Below are 22414 nucleotides of genomic sequence, written 5' to 3' on the forward strand. Positions count from 1 at the left end.
ACTGCGAAGCTATTACTTTTAGTTAACTATTTAGACTGTTTATCCATTGCTGTCAGCCAGTTCAACTATTTATCCATATGGTTAGTCTAACTATCTTTAGTGTTTATTGATTATTTTAAGCAAACTATTCTGTTTGCTTATTGTTTTAGGATAACTTTTTGAACTGTTTACTTTTTATTCTAAGCTAACTATTTTAAGTGTTTATTATTTTAAGCTAACTATTTCAACTGTATATCCATTATGTTACTTTAAGATAACTCTATCATAAACAGACAATCTTTGAATAATTCTTCAAACCATTTATCAATGTAAACCTGAGTCAACTTTTATGCTAACTTGCTAACTAGCTGACGCCTCTGTCAACAACTGGTTTTCAGCTGTTACAGCTGACTCAGTGTGGAGGGACCCTAACTCCACTTTATCAAATTACTTATGCTACCCCAGTCTTCTGAAGAAGTACCCCTGTGTGGAAATCAGTAGATTGGGGTCATGGATTTCTCCAAATTAAGAGGAAGAGATCCAGCATTGCTAAGTCGGATGGAAACAGGATTTCATCAGCCTGTAATGACGTGTTCAGTGTCAACATGTGGACTTCAGAGGAATGAGGATGCAGCTTTAAACTCACCAAAGAGCCCTTCAGGAGCCCTCGTTTTCCTGGGTGCTGACGCTGAATGATCCTCCTGCTCTGCAAACAGGAAACGATGACATGACTTCCACCCGGAGGAAGGAGGAGGAGGAGGAGGAGGAGGAGGAGACGGTTCAGATCACTGCAGGCTGCAGTCGGGGTGTTGGATGGTGGAGCGGTGAGACGCTGTGGACGGCAGCCGATGGGTGAGAGGACAAACACTGAACTTCAACACACAGAGAAAGTGAATTCATGTCAGGCTAAAAGGAAATTCACTCTCCATTTTAGATGTCTTTTTTAGGAAAAGTTGTTCTAATGGTGTTTCTTTTTCTGCCGCCTGTAAAGACATCAGCGGCAGGAATTAAAAGTAAACTTAAAAGTTACTTATAACTTCTTTAACTCAAGTTAATTAGATTGTTACATGAAATATTAGCTTCATGACTGTGTGGAGTTTGTTCTTTTATTTCAAAGTCAGATATGGTGAAATGTAATTAATTGGAAGATTGTCTCCTTTTAGACTGGACACTAAGTACATATACAGCTTTTTACTTGTGTGGTTGCTTTCAAATATAGACTTATTATAGGCTACTTAAATTGAAGACAGGAAAACAAATCAGAGAAATGCATGAAATAAGTTAGAAGTTTTGCATGCAGTTGCATTTGACTCTGATCATGTTTTCTGCAGATTAATCCGCTGTCAAAATTTGAGTTGAGACCTGCAGATTTACGAAAACAAATGGGGAAACGCTGCGTCTTGCATGTCTGGAAAAGTACATAAACCATCAGAGGATTAACACGTCAGATGACATCAATCATAAACAATCTAGAGACAAGTGAGCGCTGGCTTGTGCTGCAGTTACGACGCAGGAAGCAGTTTGTTTGAATTCATCACCAAACACAACATTTAGTCTGCTGTAACACAGCAGATCTCTCAGGAGCCTATTTTCTTTTGAACGAGAGAACACTTCTGTGGAGTGTGGATCTGCTTCTGGAAGGAGTTATTTTTTTAATCATAAGGATTTAGTTAAAGTAGTCGCTCCACCGGCAAAAAAAGTTAAATATAGTGTCAGTCACATCTAATCTGATATTACACTTCCGTAAAAACAAGTCATCTTTGAGTGAGAGAATAAGGTCCCTGAAACGCTGTTTGACACTAGAAAGCGTCCTTCTAACATAAATGTGTTTATTCAGTTTGTTCGGTCATGAAAATACGTATTTCCTCCTCAAAACTACATAATGCACCTTTAAATGTTTAATGTTTGAAAACACAGACGGCCAATATCTTGTGTTGTGATCACACATTTTTCTACTATGATATTCTTTCAACCCTTGATCGGCAAAATGTGAATTAACCTGAAATTGAATCAGTCGACAATTATTAGCCCTTTAATGAGAATTATCTGCCGTGTGGCTGCCGCATACAGCGACACAGCGAACAAGACATGGGAAACAAAATGTTTTATTAGCGTTATTGTGATTTGATTAATTTGTAGACACAGTTTAGCGAAAAGTTGTAGTTAATTATTGCATGCAGATGGAATGGCTTCCACCTCATAGTGCAGAACAAAGAGACGTAATCATTGAATAATAGCAAGAATTCTCTTTATAAAGAGGTTCAGTTACACAATTCATCGACCTCATCTAAATATTTCATTGATTCTTGGATTCCTGCAGCTGGTTTATGTTGCACTGACAGTAGAGAAGTCATGATCGCTCTCATCTAACGGCTCATTTTTCTCCTTCGCACTCTCAATCTGCAAAATGTTCAGCATAAGGCCTATTTATCTAGAGTAGAAATCTGGGAATTCATCGATATCATCGTCAAATGCAAGATATGAAACAACAAGTGTATAACATGTTACCATACTTTATACTATAACCGGCTGCCAAAAATGGGGCCCAAGTTGGCCCACCGTGAGGTTCCATTCGTCCAGCGAGATGTTTCTAGCTAAATAACATGTGAATTTAATAAATGTGAGAAGTATAAAAATGTCTTATGCTTTCCTTTTGTGTGAGGTAAAAATGCACTTCAATTAGGCTTAGTACTTTTTTTAGAAAGTGACAACACAAGTCTTCAATTGTTTATTAGGAAAAAGTGCTTTTCAAATTTGAAAGATCAATTATTATTATCAATTACTTTAATCATCTGACAAGAGCTACACACTGTGCAGGGAATTTAGGCTCCAAATCCAAATTTTTGCAGCATTGTGTGTTAAGACATTTGGGAAAAGATCATTTATTTTATTAGCAGTTTATTTAGTGTGTCTGAGATCACAGTGGATGTTATTTCAGCACATGTGACAGATGATAAGAAAAGATTCTTGTGCTAGAGATTGTTTAAATTTACAGCAAAATGTGAATAAAAAAACAAAAAGACTATTTAAAAAAATGAAACTGTTGAAGGAGTAACTGCTGACATCACGTTTAGGGAAATAAGTAAACTAGAATGAAAACTAAAATAGAAAAGCTACAACCATCCTGAGCAATAATAGAAGGTCATATTTCTGCTCTTATTCTGAGTACATAAATATTCAACATTAATCATTAAGCGAAATCAGGAGAACAGATCATGCCACTGTGATCTATTCAGACTGAATTCTCGTCCATCTGTCCCGTGTGTGCAGAGCAGAGCTACGGGGAGGTGAACCAGCTCGGCGGGCTCTTCGTCAACGGCCGGCCGCTCCCTCACGCGGTGCGGCTGCGGATCGTGGAGCTGGCGCAGCTCGGGATGCGGCCCTGCGACATCAGCCGCCAGCTGCGCGTCTCTCACGGCTGCGTGTCGAAAATCCTGGCCCGTTACAACGACACCGGCTCCGTCCTGCCCGGCGCCATCGGCGGCAGCAAGCCCCGGGTCACCACCCCCGCCGTGGTGAAGAGCATCCGGGACTACAAGCAGGGCGACCCGGGCATCTTCGCCTGGGAGATCCGGGACCGGCTGCTGGCGGACGGCGTGTGCGACAAGTACAACGTGCCGTCCGTGAGCTCCATCAGCCGCATCCTCAGGAATAAGATCGGGACTCTTGAGGGCAACAAACCGGCCCCGGCTCAGTTCCAGTACGGACACGTTTACCCGTACTCCTCCTACAGCACCGGGGCCGCGGTCAGCCACACCGGGACCAGGACCAGCGGCGGGCCAGGACACGTCGGCCTGCCGCGGAGCTGGCACAACATCCTGGGCCTCCGAGCCTTCATGGACCCGACAGGTCAGTTTAGAAAGTTTCAAAATCATATCCCCATCATAAAATACTGATTTATACTTACTGAAAACACCTTCGACACACATATTACATGGAAAGTAAATTAAATAGGCTAATACAAGGATATTAATAGAAAAGAATGAAAATCGATATTTCGCAGCATCAGACGGCCCTGAGTTTGATATCTCTTTGAGCCTCTTTTGATCCCACTATAGTGTTTAAAGCAGAGATTTATTGTTGTATTAATGTTTTCCCAAACATAATGAGTTTAGTTAGATGAAGCAAACGTTTCAAATGCGACTGAAAATGAATGAAAAAGCAAAAAAAACATTATTTATGTTTAAATGAATGCTGTAATATAAATCATTCCACAAATATTATTTTAAAAAAGGTTTTAAGTTGAATTTAGAAACATATACCAGCCTTGATCATTAGTCCAGGTTCCCCCCAACACACAGCCTGCTGTAGGGTGTCAGGGCTGTCTAAAGGGGCCAAAGTTCGCCCACCAAGGGATTCAATTTTGCACATTTAATTTCATCATTTTGTTTTAAAAATAAATGTTCCAAAAATAAAATGATGTTCATGCTCTTATTTTGTGAGATAAAAATGACCTTTAATTTTGATTTTTAATTTTTTATGTATTTATATATATATATGTATTGCAGGCGGAGTGATTATGCAAAGGAAGTCGATTAATTAAGAAAAGCATTTTAGCATCTTAATTATACAATAAAGTGTTGCCTTTTTGGTCCATGTCCCACCATTTAGTTTCAGTTTTGACCCCCCCAAAGAAAACGTTTGGACACCCCTGTCACTTAAGGAGGTTTTGATCAGATGAAAAAACATTCACTTATTTTTCAGGTCCTTGTCTATTGTTGGTTTAAAAGGAGCGTACAGAATATCAGAAATATCAAAGACGTTCCCAGAAAAAAAACAACAACAAAAAAACAATATCATGTGCACAGTGACATCTTAAAAACACAAACAAAACATAATCCCATAATTATTTACAAAACAAAAAACTGATGATATTATTTAGGAGTTTGTTAAATTGATTTTTATCGAATGCTTCATTTCTTGGTGTGCCGTCTGTAGCGTCATCTTTATAATGCCGTGCAGAGAGACTTTGTTCAAACCTTCATCTAGCTTCAATTCTTCACTTCCCTTTTTACATTATTGATCAAATAATCTACAATAAAAAAAATAGAAAAATACCTGCTCTATGTGTTAAAACAAGTTAATATTAAAGACTCTGAGTAAAAAAACAGAGACATACACACATACTTTAGTTTAGTTGTTTTTTTCTTTTTGGTTGCTGGTGTGTATGCTGCTTACCTTAGGTTCTCTGTAAAAGTGTGTATATATGTATGTAGATATATATATATATATATATATATATATACATACATACATATAGGCTGTATTTTTTACTCTTTCATACTGATTTTAAGTTGTTCTAAAGTGCTTTATTTATTTATGTTCTGTATTTTATTTCATTTTTTTTATAATAATAATTATGATATAGCCTATATATAATATAGAATCATTTTTACATCAGGTGTCTTGGTTCTATTACTACATCTTATCGTCTCAAAATCGTTTAACTGTTTACATATTGTGTTGAATGATCAGCTTCTCTGTGCTCTGTAAAGCAGGACAGCACTAATCTGTACAGAAGGTTATGTTGATGGGTGACCTGTGATATACAGCTTGACTGACGGATTATTTCAAATAAAATCCATTAATGAAATTAAAGTTCAGCCGCAGAGGGAAAAGCTTTTGAGGTCGAAAGGATACGGAGGAAATAACATCTGTTTATGATTGAACAAGACAAGATGTCTGATGCAAATCTGTAAGAACGTGAGACATTTTTATTATTCTGTTTCTTTCATGAGAAGTAACTCTAGTAAAACATTTTGTTCTTCCCGGCTTACTGGTTACTGGCAACTTTTTTAAACAAAACATTTCTACAAACGTATCAGAATATGGCTTCTCTTAGCTCTCTTAAACTGGACTGAATACAAAGAAGTGATCCAAAAATGTCAAATTATTAACTGTTAAATTAGTGTTCATCTGACATAAACGTCTCTCTTTACAGCACTGTCTGGCCCTGATGGGCACTCTGCCAAAATGGAGGATTGGACCAGTATGAGAGCGTTTCCCTCTGGACTCAATGGAGTGGAGAAAACCAACAATGAGACCGACCTCAAATATCCACAGCAGGTAAACGGCTTAAACGCTAAGAAAACACCCATTTCTGTTTCCAGTTTTAGATAACGAAGTTAGGCTGCTGAAACTTGTAAAAAGCGTTCTGACTTCACAGTCTAGTCAAACACAAGAAAGTCTTACCTAAGGCGAGTTAAAACAAGAAGACAGCGCAGAAAACGTAAAAACACAAAACGATGACGCGAGTCATCACAAGTAAAAGATAAGGTCAGGTGAGGTGAGATCACAGAAAAAGAAAGCTGGAAAATAGAGGGAGATAAATAAAATAAAAAACGACATCACTTCAGAGGAATTGAGAACATTTAAAAAAAAAAAAAAAACATTATGAGCAGTAAAAAGAATAAAGGATGATAAATGGATTAAAAAGAAACAAACAAAGCAGTGAAGGAGGGAAGAAAACAAGAAAGACATCACATGAGAGGAATTTAAAACAGACACATAAGGGCAGTTAAAAGAATAGAAAGACAGACAAATGAAAAAAACTGGTTAAAGGGTGACTTTGCGTAAAAGGAAATGTTTAAAAGTGGGGTTTAAAGGTTGATTTAAAAGATAATGTTAAAATTAATATATTGATTTATCGATAATTAGATCATTAAAACAGGCACTCATAATTTACTGACAAATTAAAGCGGGGATTTATAAATAAATAAATTGGTACAGTTAATGTAAAAGACAACAACAGCTGAATCCACGAACACTTTTTTATTTTTTAAGGAAAATTATATGTATGGTTTTAATTCCACTATTTAATGTACCGCCTGGTATTTTTATATTTACCAGCTGTGTTTTTATTTTGTGGCACACTGCGGCATGCATGTGTGATGGAAGCAGAGCTCTGATTGGCTGTGATCGAGGCCCTCTTCCTGTTTTCAAGCTGCTTTAATTGTAAGCTTCAAACAGCTGCAGACTGTTAATAAGAAGTCAGCAGCAGCACTGCTACAAGATGACACATGAAGTGTTCTTCCTCTTCTGATATCAGAGGAGCTTCAATGTATTAATCTGTAAAATAAAGTTTGCTTGTGGTGAGTTTAATTCATGGTTGCTATGGTTACCTGCAGTTTAACATACCGTAGTTCTTGTATTTGGTCTTTGGCAAATGGAGCGCCCCGTATTTTCTTTACATTGCATTTACATTTACGCCATTGAGGAGATGCTTTTGTCCAAAGCGACTTCATACATTGATGGCGGTGTCTGCCATGCATGGTCCCGACCAACACATCAGGAGCTGTTTGACGTTCAGTATCTTGCCCAAAGGGACATGCTGACTAAGGGAATTGAACCTTCCGATAACAACACACTGGCCCTGAGCCACAGCCACCCATTGCCACTGGTCTGCGATTCAACAAGCCTCCTCTTCTTTGTCTGAATGTACTCTTCATCATCAGCGCTCATCTCATCATCATTGGCCACCTTGTCAACCTGAGCAGTCATTTCTGCAGCCAGCAGCAGCTTGAAGTCAAAGTGCTGCATCCTCTCCTTCTCTGGATGCCCAGAGACTTGTTGGTCTGACCTGTACTCGATCCAGATGTTTGTGGCAGACAGGTCAAACAAATGCACGACTGTATGGATGGTACATTTTTCTTGTGTGGCTTGACATTGGGTAAAATCTGATCATGCAGTCGCAAATCAACCCCACCCATGTTTCTGTTGTACTCAGTCACAACAGCAGGATTACGCACAGTAACACGGCACCTGTCTTTCGATGACCATCTCATGCAGCTGTCCAGGTGCACTACCCCATGGACACTGGAGGCCACCAGATCTGCCTTACTGTCCTGCCACTTTGTCCCGGCAACCTCTGATGGTTTTCTAACAATCATTTCGGATGTATCTCTTCCTTGGTGTCATCCGACACCTTTGACTTGCACAGGTGCATTGTCCCTGTTCCCAGGAGACCTTTTGTTTCAACATATCCAGTACGTTGACAGAGATGAAGTACCTGTCAAAGTACAGGTGTGTTCCACTTGGAAGAGACTATGCTATCTGAGCGACTACATTCCCTCTGATTCCCAGCTTCTGATCAGTGAACGTATTCCGACCCTTGTAGACTTGAGAATCCAGCACCAGACCGCTGGGACTGACAAGAATAAAGGCTGCAGTTCAGTGGGATTTGGTTTCCCTGACACAAACTGCCTGCGAAGGGAATCATCTGCTCATCAACACAAGCCTTCCCTGGTCTCGGCAGATTGAGGCAGCCTTGTTGCACTCTGTTTAAGATAGGTCTCAACTTTCAGAGGGCGTCATTCTTTTTCTCCTCATCAGAGACATCAAGTTGGAACTTTGATGGACTGCCTCATATTGAAGAATCTGCCTTGACTCATTGAATTGGCTACAACTGGGATCCTCATCTTCATCCGGATCCTAGGGTATCTTAGACATGCCATGTACACAGATATGCGATATGAGAGAAGGTTTTCAGCTTCTCTGGAGTGGTTTTAAGTCCGTCTCCAGAGATGAGCCCCTCCTGCTGGTTTGTGTTCTCTGACTTGATTTTTAAAAAACCGTCTACAGTATATACTGTTAGAAGTAATCAGAGGGCCCCCAGTCTTGGTGGTTGCCAGGGTTGTCCTGCAAAGTGATATAATGGGCTGTGGGTGTCACCGTTTGGTGCCTGCTCAGACCCCTTACAAGTCCTCTTCTGAGCTTTCACCTTCCTGCTCTATTGTCTGGCCCTCCTCCACCTCAGCTCCTGACAGTCTGACTCCCCTTCCACAGTCTGACTCCACAAGTGAAAGCCTCACTCAGCCCTCTGTTTCCTGAAGTATGGACATCGGTAAGACACTTATATTGAAGGAACAATTTGATTATTAGAACCAGAAAAAACAAATCTGTAGAAAATGGATCATTTACCCCTGTTGTTGCCATAAAATGTGGAAGCTGCGATGACAGCTATTTTGAAAAGAAAGTGCATGTGCCCTGTTAGCCACACCGCCACAACTGTGTTATCACTGTTCATTCAATTAGTACTTAATGGGAGTGACAGCAGATAGAAATGATGCCAGGCTGCCTGCCCGACTGGATCATCAGTCAGCTTTCGTTTTCTCAGGAGATTTCGTGACCAGTGGCCAACAGAATGACATCGTGAAAGCAACTTTCTAAGGACCTAAACACAGAGGGTTTCATTATTCTTTAGCCACTACACTGTGAAATCATCATTTTCTTGTAAATCATACAATAAAGCAAAAAACTTTTCTTTCCACATTGGTCAGTCTGTCTAATTCTTAGTTTCAGCATATTGTGTCTCAAACACCTGCTGGCCAGATGTTTGTAAAAGTTTCGGAGAACATTCATGATCCTCAGAGGATGAATCCTAAAGATGTTTGTGACCTCTCTGACTTTTTATCTGGAGCCACCAGTTGGTCAAACTTAGGCTTTTTAAATATTCTACCTGCTATTTCTGAAAAACCTTCTTTATTGAATGAAACCCTGTTTTTTTAATGATTGAACAACCTTTTCTTTCTTTCTCGTCCTCAGTCTCCATCCAGTCTGCCCGGTTACGTCTCAGCTTGTGCGTATTCTCCACCGAACCAGTACGGTGTTTACGGAGGTCCATCAGCCAACTACATGAGCACCGGGCACCACTGGCAGCCCCAGTCCCCCAATATCACTCCCACGCTCACTCCCAGTTTGACTCAGAGTCCGGCTCGTCCCGGTACTGCTGCTCCACTGGAGGCTGCAGACTTTCACACAGCAGCATGCTTTAAACTTCAACAAAGAGAAGGTGAGTTAAACGCTGTTCAAACTGATCCAGATGTTTTGTTTCCATTATGATGACCACCATTATTTAGATGGAAAACAATGCATCTTTCTGACACTGTATATCCAGAGGACTCAACCTCCGTGTTTCTTCACCCACAAATTCCCAATTTTCCCTGCAGCCCACTGTTGATATTCCCAGTTGTATTTCAGTCTTTTTAAGGTTGGATGCTGGAGGGAAAGTTGACTTTGTGGCCTGACTGAAAATTACAAATCTAAAAAACTGTCATTCAGAAAGCCGCAGTACCTCCATCCTGTGTTTTAAGCTATAAAAACACATCTGGCTTTATTTGTGTTGCTTTATTTTCTGCTAAATGCTGCGTTTCTCGACTCAACGACCGCCAATGTTTGTGTTTTTAAGAAACGCTGCTGGTCGTGCTGAGATTTAAATGGTCCCAAATTATACAGAAGAAACAGCTCCAAGTTTTTTTTTTTCAAAAAGTCACATTTTATCTTTAGTTTGTACATTGTATTAGCTTTAAATACAGGTGATTTAATGGACCATATCTGCTGTGTTTTTAGTAATAAATTGTAGACTGAAACAAGGCTGAATTCTTGTGTCACTAAAGTCATATAAATGATTACATTTCAGGTTTTTTACAGACTCAAGTTGGTCTCTAAACAGTCGTAATCTTACCTGGGAAAGTTCAAAATAATGATCACAAATCTGATCTCCGACCAGCAGCTTCAGACCTCATCGCAGCTGCTTATAAACACACAGCAGCAGGCAGAACCAGTTCTTCATGAACAAACAAACAGATAACGATCAGCTCTTAAGTGAATAGAGTCAAACATTCTAACTGATAGATATCGCTACGAAACTCCTGCAGGCGATCACTGACATTAAGACATTTATTCTGAATTATTTGATTCGATCTTTAAAGGGCCAATGTGCCATATTAGTAGCAAAAATTAACACACATTACCCACAGATCGCAAATAAACAGCAGTACTGTCAATATGAAGTGTATTTATTGTGCTTCACAGATTTCTACTGAAATGAGAATGCTAATCAGCTAGCCCAGGCCGCCCCGGTCCAAAGCTCATGTGTAAACCCAATTCTTACATATAGCACCTTTAAAGATACAAAAAAAATACATTAATATCCGATGGCAGTTCTAGGCAGTTTTAATAGGGGGGACAGGTTGGGGCCAACTTTTTTGTTAGAGGGGCACATACAACCCAGGAAAAGAAGACAAATCCCTCATTCAGACAGGGGATAAATGGGACTTAAAGCAGTGTTTACAATTTCAACAATTTTGATTGGGTAGTAAACTGCTGAGACAGCTTTATTTCCACCTTTCCCTTCACTACAAAATCGTTGCAAGAAATCTGTCATTGTATTATTGATGCAGACTCCCTGTCGGGGGGGCCAGACTCAGAGTCACAGGGGCACTGGCCCCTGTCGCCCCCCCCGCCCAGAACCGCCACTGATAATATCTTTATAAAGCCAGCTTCTGAAATTGTGGTTTCATGTTGTTGATGTATTATGGTCAAAGGTTTTTACAGAGGAAATATTAGATATGTCTTATCACTCCATAAATCGCCAATCAACAGGCATTCATTTTGCCATGTTATTTAGGAATAACTGTGAGTGATATAAGAACAAGCACCTCTGTAAACCTTCCGAATGTAGATAAGAATAAACTGGTCTGGTGTGTGTACAGTGAGTGCTGCTGAAGTGGAGATTTCTGCCTTAGAGTCTGTGTTAAGTAGACAGAAAATTAATAGGGTAAAGATTTCAACTAACAGACATCAGCATTACCACTTTGACTATCTTACTCTCTCAAACAACCGCCTTATATTTATATAATTATATGATGTTCATCAGATTCTTATTTATATATAGCTCTTTTTGGATTGTTTCTCCTTAACAACAGCGAGTGCCGTGGCATTTTCGTTGTGCTGCTTTTGTTTTGCGCAGCAGTACAATGACAACAAAGTGCCTTGAATCTTGAATATTAAATATGCACTGATTTGCATTACTCGCGCACGTCCAGAAGAGAAATCTGAACTGAAACTTAAACGAGGAAAACGAACGTAAAATGGCAACATTTAATTCTGCCCACTGGGCTGCAAGAGAAGAAGATTCATTTCTGATTCGTGTACTTGAAATGAAGAGTTAACCTGTTTTGTTTTGATGAAATAATTCAGGTGCTGATACGAGAGTGATGATCCTGATGGCGATGAATCATTCTCTTTGTGTTGTTTTCTCTGCAGAGGACAGGAAACCTCAGAGTCCTCTGTACAAACATCACCACGCTGCTCACAGACTGTCTTCAGCCTCATGACGTCAACGAGGAAGCACAGCACGAAGAAGAAGATCGGATGCTGAGGGATCGAATGTCAGCTTTTAGGTTTCTGAAGAGACTCGTGATGAAGTAACTAACCTGCTTCCGACCTGAAGGAGAAATCTCCTCAGGGTGTTACAGCTCATCCATCATGAACTCCTTTTCGGGACACTATTTCGTGATTTATTGCTGTTTCTCGGGACGAGCAGCACACCGACATGTGGTGAAAGAAAATACACCAAAGGCAGCCAGAAATGTAAAGTAAACAACCAAATGAAGTCTGTTTTTTTTTAGATATTTTTTTTTAACCCCGAATAGAAAAAATTTCCGCTCCTACAAACACAGTTTAAAAAGAATAATTCTGCATTTTAGGAAATATGCTTCTTCTCTTTCTTGCCAAGGGTGATATTGATATTTTTCTTGTGTATGTGCTAGGCAATGTTTTGTGGGCAGGTGAGATTCTTTTAGCCCAGATGTCAGAGTAAAATGTTGGCTTTATACATTTCTGCAATCCACACATACGTTCAACATTGTTCATGTTATTGGAATCAGATCGACATTTCTTCCGTGTCATTATCGCCTTCAGATCACATGTACGAGTGTATTTGTGGTGACAGAACCAGCTATTTTAAGGCAAAACAATCAGTTTCTAACCCTAACCAAGTGCTGTTTGTGCCTGAACCTAACCGGACCATATACACAGCGCTGTGACAAGAGGGAAATTGGAAACTGAACCCTAAACAAACCCACGTTGCAGCAGAAAAGGAATGTTAAGTTTCAAGATACCTGTGGTTTGCAGAAGTGCACATTACCAACATTTCCTCTGGTGATTGAGTTGAGATTTTGTTGTTGCTCCCAGTCTTTGTGCTACGCTAAGCTAACCCGTTGCCAGCTGTTGTTTCAGCATTAATCTTCTCATCTAACTCGCCACCAAAAAGCAAATACGTGTATTTCCCCATCTGTTCAAACTGTTGCATGCCGCTCCACCTTTTTCCATGATTCCGTCTTGAATTGGAATATCTTTAAAGTGCATCGGAGCTGCATGATCTTGTAAACTATATCGGTAAAGCTGTAAGTATATTTTTCTATGAGTGTGCTTTAATAAAGACGTAATGCAATAGAAGCTGTATGTCAGTGGTTCAGAGAGCATAAACGCGGACGGTTTTCCAGATGTTGGAGCCGAGCGGAGAAGAATAACAGATGGCTGAATACGATATAAAAATATATTTGTAACCTAAACTTCAGCTATTAAATATCCACAGTCTTTGTAGGATCCTGTATGTGTCCATGACAAACACAGACTGGACTGTTTGGACATGTAAACACACTGAAGGTAATCCAACGGTTCACAGAACCATCCAAATAACACATCTATTTTTGAACCAATTTACGTATAAGGATCTGAATACTTCACCACGGTTGTGTTAATGATAAGCTGAACAAGAAACCCTCCAGTTTTGGACTCATTATCTGTTAAAGCTTCCTGCAGGTGAGGAGAAAAGGTGTAAGGTGATCCACCAGCAAACAGCTCAGAGTTAAACAGAGACCGTCTGTTAAAACCTGAACAATCCGATTCATGCCGAGACTGACAGAGCAAACATCGGCCCTTTGTTTAAAACTCTCTCTTTAAGAAGCCCGTGAGTCTTTTAGGAAGCCAGCTAAGTCCTCGTTCTCTCCTCAGTGGGTCAGCAGCTTTCTGTCCACAAACATCTGGACTCTCAGGGATGGACGGTAAAGGAAGAGTCTGGTTCTCTGGTGTATTTTCGGTTGTTTTTTTTTTCCATCGTTCCTCTAAGCAGACTAAGATCAGGGAACGCAGTGATGAAACAGGATCAGACAAATCGTGACATTAACAGCTGAATTAGAGTCTACTTGTGCCGCGCCTCGCTTTGTGTTTACACAGGTTGGCAGCTGTGATGATGTTTTGTAATGTGACATGATTCCATCTTTCTGCCTAGTTGGTCTTCACACTCCCCCGTTTATCTCTGTCAGGTCAAACGTGTTTGTACTACCACGTCGCTCCCGCACACGAAGGAAGAAAGAAAGAAAGAAAGAATGACAGAAAGAAAGAAAGAAAGAAAGAAAGAACGAAAGAACGAAAGAACGAAAGACCAGACATAGTTCATATACCCAAAGTAACAAAAAAAACGCACCTCATTCACTCTGACCTATTTGACTGTGGAGCCTTCCCTAAAATCAGAATGTCAGTAACGTCCTGCTGACGGGGGACGAACATGGCAGAATCAGTCAGTGATCAACAGACGTGTTTCCCTCCTCATCATCGCTGATTTCATCTCTTCAGCTGTTAATCATACCTCTCAGATTCGTGACTAAACGCCTGGCTGCCGTGGTGTCAGTGTACCATGGCGTTATACAAAGCGCGTCTCTGGCTAATTACTGCAACGCCACCTCTGCTTTGTGTTGTAACCAGGTATAAATCATGACGGATTAACTTGTCATACACAGAATCTCGCTTTTTTTTTTTCCTTTTTCTTTCCTCTGAGGTGAATTTCCCCTCCTGAACGACTTTGACTGAATTGTGACATGTCCTATTATCCAGCTGTCATCACTATACAAAACCACTGTCTGGTCTCTTTTATTGGATTTGTCTGGAAAATATTCTGTTTATATGAACTCATGAACTGATTATTAAGGCCAGTTTATTAGGTACACTTTGCTGAAATGTATACAGTCTAATACATTTGGACCGTACTGACTTACAAAGTAGACGTGAAGGGCCACAAATTGGGCAGTTCATTGGAGGCCGACTGATGATTGTGAACTGACCTCGGCACAGTGTGCTGCTGCCGCCACCATGCAGTCTTTCAAAAAATTCACCATCAGAGAAAGGCTCGCTCTGTTTTGCTAGCTTGTAAAACAGCACGTAGCAAACTCCCGTTGTTGAAACTGATTAATAGAGGAGTCAATTCAACTGTTTTGAATTATATAGAGATGTTTCTGCTTTTTTGATAAATCAAACCTAATCACCAGAATAATTGTTGACTAAGTAAGTTTCTACAACTTTACGTTTGGTTGAATTTTTTTCATTTTTCATTTTCTCTTTGTCACAACACTGTGCTTATGTCCTAGTTAGGTTCATGATCAAAAACCACTTGGTCAGGGTTAGAAAGCATATCACGGGTTGGCTTCAAATATCTGTTATGATCATGACCATGATCACATATTTAGATGGTTTGACTTCCAGTGAAAAATAACCGATTTTGGTCGCCTATAAAATTGTTGGAAATGTCTCTAGGTGTCCTTGAAAATATCCAGTGGTGTGACTCGAACTGTGGTCAGCTGTTTGGCAGCCATGTTGGCTGTTCAAAATCACGATTTCCTAGCAAAGTGTTTGACATTTTTACTGAAAAATGACTGAAATGACCAAAATAGCGGTTGGAAATAACATTTTCATTTAGTCTACTACTTGATTAATCAACTAACATTGCAGCTTTACTTCTCTCTGTTGGCTGTTGCATAAGAAAAGTGTTCAATAATTCTGGGAAACCTGTTCAAAAAAACCATTAGACATCATTCGGTGTTTCTGTTGTGAACAGCTTCAGGGTGCAGTGAACTTTGTGAAATTAAAAGACGCAGAAAGATTTCCTTCTTGAGGTGCTGCAGAGGACACAAGATGTACGTCTGATAAAAGCAGTGAACTCACCCACCCTGACATTCTAAACACAACTGGCTCATGGTCCAGATCAGAGATGGTTCCCACAGATCTCACCTCGATGTCCTCCTGCCGCCGTCTGATAACATCTCTGGTGAATGGCTGCTTGCGTTCGGGCTGTTGACAGACAGACGGAACAGGTTCCCGCTGAATGGATAATCACAAATACCATCTGAACTGTTCGACTGCCGTCCATGTTGCCACACACCCTGCAGACTGCCAGCTTTAACTTCGCACACTCTGATTGGAGGGTTCACTGCTGCCACCCAGGCACTGCTGGCAGGCCGACACGTCAGCTCAGCTTTGTGTTGCTGTGAAGGTTTTGTGTTGCGGCCGATGGCGGCTGCTGATTGTGCCACCTGAGTGAGTTGTTGATCTTCGTTGGAGGTCTGACGGGTGTCGAGAAATTTTGCCGGGAACAGTGAGCATCCATCCTGTGTGAGGAAACACTGAGATTGAACCAGGATATAAGCCCGTTAAATAAAGTGTATGTTCACAATGGACCGATGATTTTAAGGACGTAATGAAATGCACTCTTTGACCTCTCTTTAAATGTTTTTAATAATGCCAGCCAGCTGACTGATATTCTACTAGGTTACAGCTCTCTTGTGGTGATATATCATCAAAACTCACATCCCATCTGGTGTTTAAAAATACAGTTTCAATGTGTCTTCGTACTCTTTTCAAAATTCAGTAACATCTTGTCTGAATGTTCAGCTCAAATGACGACTTCCTGTTTTAAACCAGGGACCCTTCATGGATCCATCCCTTCCGATCTCCAGATCTCCTGCCCGTGCTGTTCTGATCCGTTAATGCTGCCTTCAGATCTAAAGGAAGGCTCTGAGCTTACACACATCAGCAGAAACTCTCGCAATGTTTGACCTGAGGATTAACACCGAGAGGCTTTTAAAATAGTTGAGCAGAGAGGGAGGAGGAGGTAAAAATCTCGGGTTTCACAGTGAGAGGGAGGTTTCCCCTGGTACCTGAAGGCATCACGCTGCAGATACGTTGCCTATGTCCTGTTATCCTTCAAGCCTTTCGTTAAGAATATAGTTTGTTTGATAGTTTTATCACTGTAGAGAATATTATATAAAAAAGATCAACAGAGAATCATCAGTGCACTCGTCTTGTATGTCGAACTTTCATTTTTTCAACAAAAACTACTTTTTTCACCTGCACAGGTTTCGTCTTTAAAAGAGCAGTGAAGCATCTCAGGCTGCCTCACCAGGCCTGTTGAAACTGGTCAGGACAACATGAAAAAGGAGTAGAATTTACTTTTTATGTCAAGTCTTGTTATTTTTGCAGCTTTGAGAGCGCGATCAGGACCAACTCTGTTGACTCGGAGGCATCTGTGATGCTTAGAAAAGTAATCTGACTTTAACTTCATCGATCACTGCAGAATATGTTCTTCACTCTTTTCTTCTTGGAAAATATATTTCTATAAACTAAAGAGAATAGTTTTACTTAGCTGAACTACTTCCTACGGAAGAAATTGTCTCTATATGAGCAAGACTATCCATCTAAAGTAAAGTACAGCCCTAAACATGTTTGGTTAAAGTGTAAAGCCCTCTATTGACTAAAGTAACTATGCACCTTGTTCACTGTTGAATGAAGTTGTTATTGCTGTAACCGTGAGTCCCCCAACTTCAACCAATTTTGAGTTATGTTTCTACTTTCATTCATAATACAGCCACACTGGCATGTTACCAAAACTGTTACCAGGTGTAGAGATGGTAATTAAAACCTGCTTCAATCCACACGTGACCTGTTCCTGTAGATTCCAGGGCTAGACTGCATGTTTCCCAAATACCATGAAGGAATAAAAGTGCAATAACATGTCTAAAGCTCAGATCTAAAGTCTATTGAAACACTAAGGCACTCAGGCGGGCAGTATCTGAAAAACAAAAGTGTCCTGCTTTGAAAGGTCCAGCAAAGTGAGAAAGAGTAAAGAGTCTGTCCAATCAGTCCTGAGAGCTCCAATCAAACAGGAAGTGAAAACGCCTGTGCAGTACTACAGTTGATTCAGGGCATGTGGGGAATAGGACAGTATGAACATGGTGGAAACCTGATTAATAAGAATATGATAACGTAATAAAACCCATTCTGATATGCGCTCCAGTTCAGAAGGTGGCAGTAATGCACCTAGGAGCTGTTTGTACCAAGCAGTGATCTTTGTAGTAAATTTGGAGGAAATAATCAGATGACAACCACAACAAAGGTTGGACAGCAGCCATTTTAAAAGACAAACACACTGCTTGCCAGAAAGACTCAAACTGTGAGTAGGTCAGACTTTATTCAATATAAAATGATGTGTTAGTTAGCTCATTAAGGCTTGATGAGAGCTACATCAGCACTGTTTCTTTACTTAAGTACAGTCTGACAATGGAATCATGCAAGTCAAGTACAAGTACCTCAAAATTGTGTTTACTGGGCTAGATGTACTTAGTTACTTTCCAAAACTCGTTGTTGACCACAGAATTATGGTTTTTACAAAACACTCTTCACACACGATCAACTTCCAGATCTTTCAGCCCCATCTTTAGCTTCCACCAGTTCTTCATTGATCTACAGTGTTCCATATTTATGTCATGAGATGACAACTGAACAAATTCCGTCCAGTGACAGCCAAGATATGTTGCCGAAAGCTCCAGAAAAACAGGTGCTTATCCAAAACGTTTTTGTCATCCAGCAAACAGTATACATGTAAGTTTTCATGTTACAAAGTAAAGAAATCTATGTCCAGTGAGCTCTGAATGGTCTGAACAGGTGGCTTCTGGAGAAACTAGTCGGCTGCAAAGTCTGAAAAAGATGGAAAACAAAATTTTCCTCATCACGACTCAGATTAACTGAAAACGGCTAAAAAAACGTTTAAAACCTGAATTAAAGGATGAGTTACTGGTGATTACCCTCGGTTAGGTTGGTAGGTGGTCTGCCGTTGACTACTGTTAACAGTTTCCCCTCCATGTGACCTTTAATGGTGCCCGTGACCCCGCCGTGACGTCCCAGGGGTCACCAGGGGAAGGAAACAGATGTCACAGGCCTTTCTTTATGAGGATCTTCATGTACCAATCCCTCAGCTCCCGTTTAACATCGACTGTTTGTTTTCAGAAGATTTTTATTTTTCCGAGCTGTAAAGACATCAGCCGAGGGAATCTGGTGTGGCCGGCAGAGGAGGAGAAGGGACAAAAACACCATCTCTGTTTCCTGCTTTTTTATCAATGTGGAGTAAAAGTAACATTTTCTTTCTTTCCTTTTTTTTTTGTTGTTGTTGTTGTCTGTTCTTTGTCTCTTTGGTTTGTGTTTTATATATTTGATGGAAAACCCTAATAAAAAATTCTTAAAGAAAAAAAAAAAAAAAGCGAGTGATGCAGGGCCATTGCAGGAGGGGTGCAAAGCCCTGATCACTGATACAACTTTACAACAAAATTAGCTTTTTTTTAAACACAGATAAACTATGCATACCTACGAACTACAGTACAAGACACAGAGCTTTTCTAGCTAATAAACTCATATTTGTTCATGTTGCGATTTTACATTTATTCATGTTCAATTCATTTTTGTTATGCTGCCAGGGACGGACTGGCCATTGGGCAATGTGGGCAAATGCCACTGCGGCCGCCTGGTGATGCGGCCACCAGGCTGCATCAATAGGCAAATAGACAAATGAATAAATAGGCTAAATAAATAAATAAATAAATAAAGCTGAGCAGCTGTGTCAAAAGGCGGCCGCAAATCAATAAATAAATCAATAAAAAATTTTAAAAAATGAAGCGGAGCTGAAGGCGGCCACAAAAAACAGGGAAAAAAGCAACAAACAAACAAAAAGGCCTGTTAACTCTGACAAATAATAGGCCTACTAAACTAAATAATAATAATAATTACATGTTTTGTCACTATTTAAATGGATGATCTAATCACTATTTACATGCCACATACGAGTCTCTATATCACAGTCATGGTTACCTTCTACAGTTGCAAACTTTTATATCACTCTGCATTGTTTTGTAGCGAAATGTCTTATTCAGATGTTCAAAAACGTGCATGGTTTGAAATAAAACAAATCTACCTACATTTTTTTATTTGAATAGTTGTTTGCAAAAGTTAAAATAAAGCAATGCCTTCTGGGAATTTCAAGACTGAATCGAGTGGACCGTCTGAGTTGTTGGAAGTTGGAAGTTGGAAGTTGACTGAGTTTAAGCTAAGCAAAAAAATGAATCGAGGTATCAAGCGACACAAGGTGGGAGCGGAGAAAAATAGAGAAACCTCAGAGAGCACTGTTGGTTGACGGTGAAAAATACTGCAAACCGACTGATTTGTTAGCACTAGCGCTAATACTGCCAAGACAGTGAGGAATATGAGCAAGAGGAGGATGAAGAGTCAGACATGGATGACTGCGTGACGGTAAGACACGTTTGTATTACGGAGCGGCTGGCTCTGATGATTTATTAATGTGTTTTATGTATTGCGGTGTAGTTGTTTATAGCTTGGGAATTTACGTTTACTATCACCGGGGCTATCAAAAGTGCCTGTTCTTTACGTGCGTCAAAAATTGCGCATGCGCGAGCGCACCCCCTTTCCGTGGGCCGCTGATGGGTGAAAATGCCAGGGCCGTTTTTTGTTCCCAGTCCGTCACTGTATGCTGCTATCATCTGGTAAGGTTTATTCACGTAAAACACTTTGTAAGTCTCGGGGGGAAAAAGGTTCTGTTGCCACAAACATGACTGGAAAATGTCCGGATGTATTGTTACTGATATCCGGTGGTTTCATGCCTAATGTTGAAACACTGTCTTGAACAGTGGTTTCTGGCTTGGCAGCTTTTTCACTATCGCCACCCCCTGCACCTCCTGACAGGAAAGTCACCCCGTAAAACTATAATTGACACATGGAAAGAAACATATTGTTAAAAGTTTAATATGATATGTATGGCATGTACAAATGTTAACGTATCCAACTGGGTTAAATGTTCAGCAATGTTTATCTCTTCTCATCACTTTGACGTAAAAGCAAAGAAAATAATTCTCCGGAAGTTTTCTGACAGTCGTGTTGGTACGTCGAATATGGCAGCAGTGTGACACATCCTGCCACGTTCTATAAATAAATGCCTCACCGAAGGCTGAATAGAATTAATTACATGATGTCACTTTTCTTACTTTCGTGACAGCAGTGAGATTTGATCTTCTTCTCCATCATCCTTTCAGACTGGTCGAATAACAAGCCCACACAGTCCGTCCTGAGACATTAATACATGCAAATAACTCTTCATTTCGTTCTGCTTTGAAAAGCTGCGCTCTCCTGATGCCCACAGCCGTCCGGACAGTTATGAGAGTACAGTCTGACAGTTGGGAAATGTTTGTCCAGTTCTTCTGAGGTAATGAAGGATGCCGTAGTTGTTTGCTTTGGAGCTCATCCTGCTCCAAGCACCAACTGTACGATGGTACAGTAAATCTCAGGTGATCAGTATTGTATTTTACCCGCACTTAAAACCCGGTCTGCTCTCCCTGGTCATTAATTGCTGTCACCTTGATCTTAAGTCCGGAAAAACAATAAAAATTCCCCATCTGCACCAAAGCGGCACAGTGGCTCTCATTAGCAGAAATAAAACAGATGAATGTGAAAGCGATTGTACAGTATTCTCCACTACATTAACATCTTGTCTGCTGACAGAAAACTGCCTTTAATCAACCATAAATGGAAAATCCTAATGTTCCTGCCCCTTTCTGGCTTTACAAGGTTAAATAAAAGACTTACGGACAATATAACTCACGTAATTTTATTTCATACAGTATTAAGATTAATACGTGACTCCTGAGAAGCATGATGGACTTGTCAGCAGCTACTTGTAACCATAATCTTAAATATAATCAAGATAATGTACTGATTTTATTCAAAGGCCTACGATGAATGACAGGCGTCTACTGTAAAAGCAAACGGCACTAACATTTCTTATGATTCAAACCACAACGATGGGAAAATAACTCTTAATTCTATCAAATAACACACTTATAACAACACTGTTTTCAGATCATCTCATTTGTCTTTGTAACCTGTCTGTAATGGAACATTTCGCCCTTGTTATATCTCGGTTAATACGTTTTGAACCTGTTTACGACCAGCGTGCAGGTGAACCTGACTCCTGGAGGCTCCGCAGGGTGGAGAGCAGCAGTAAAACCTCCGGTCCGACGTTTAAAGAGACGGCTGATCAACAGCAGATGAGGACGAGGGCGCTCCGATGCAACGTAGCATGTCGCTGGTTTTTATAAAGGGCGAGTGAAGCCCAGAGACACGGCGCCGTTGATCTCATAAATCAGCAGGTCAGTAACTTAACTCTGGACCTGGAGGGGGGTGAATGTCTAATGCATATACAGTGCATTGTGATGACGTGAGCTCGAAGAGTCGCGGGGCAAAACACGACTGAAAACAAGAAAATAACTTGTGTTGCATTCCGTCCATCAACATGAACAGAGGCGCCGACCATCTCTCCAACCTGAATGTCCGGAACACTGGTTTGTAGACTGCCGTTATGAAGCCTCGAGTTTGGCATTATAGCTGTCGCCATCTTGCATTTTTGTAGGCAGAAAGGATCATATTTGGGCAAGAGGGTGTAGCTGGGGAGGATAAGCTGATTGGATCTGACTGAGAACCCTGG

At 40.4% G+C, this 22414-nt stretch overlaps 1 protein-coding gene across 1 annotated transcript; it reads left to right on the top strand.

Moving 5' to 3' along the window:
• Nucleotides 1-763: 763 nt before the first annotated feature.
• On the top strand, nt 764-13218 carry pax1b (paired box 1b). The gene is made up of 5 exons (XM_030404420.1): nt 764-831; nt 3250-3828; nt 5921-6045; nt 9523-9769; nt 12025-13218. The coding sequence occupies exons 1-5, from the start codon at nt 828-830 to the stop codon at nt 12093-12095; spliced, it is 1026 nt and encodes a 341-aa protein (XP_030260280.1). The 5' UTR covers nt 764-827; the 3' UTR covers nt 12096-13218.
• Nucleotides 13219-22414: the final 9196 nt, after the last annotated feature.

Source organism: Sparus aurata, chromosome 22 (genome assembly GCF_900880675.1).
Source record: "Sparus aurata chromosome 22, fSpaAur1.1, whole genome shotgun sequence".
In the NCBI taxonomy this organism is placed as follows: Eukaryota; Metazoa; Chordata; class Actinopteri; order Spariformes; family Sparidae; genus Sparus; species Sparus aurata.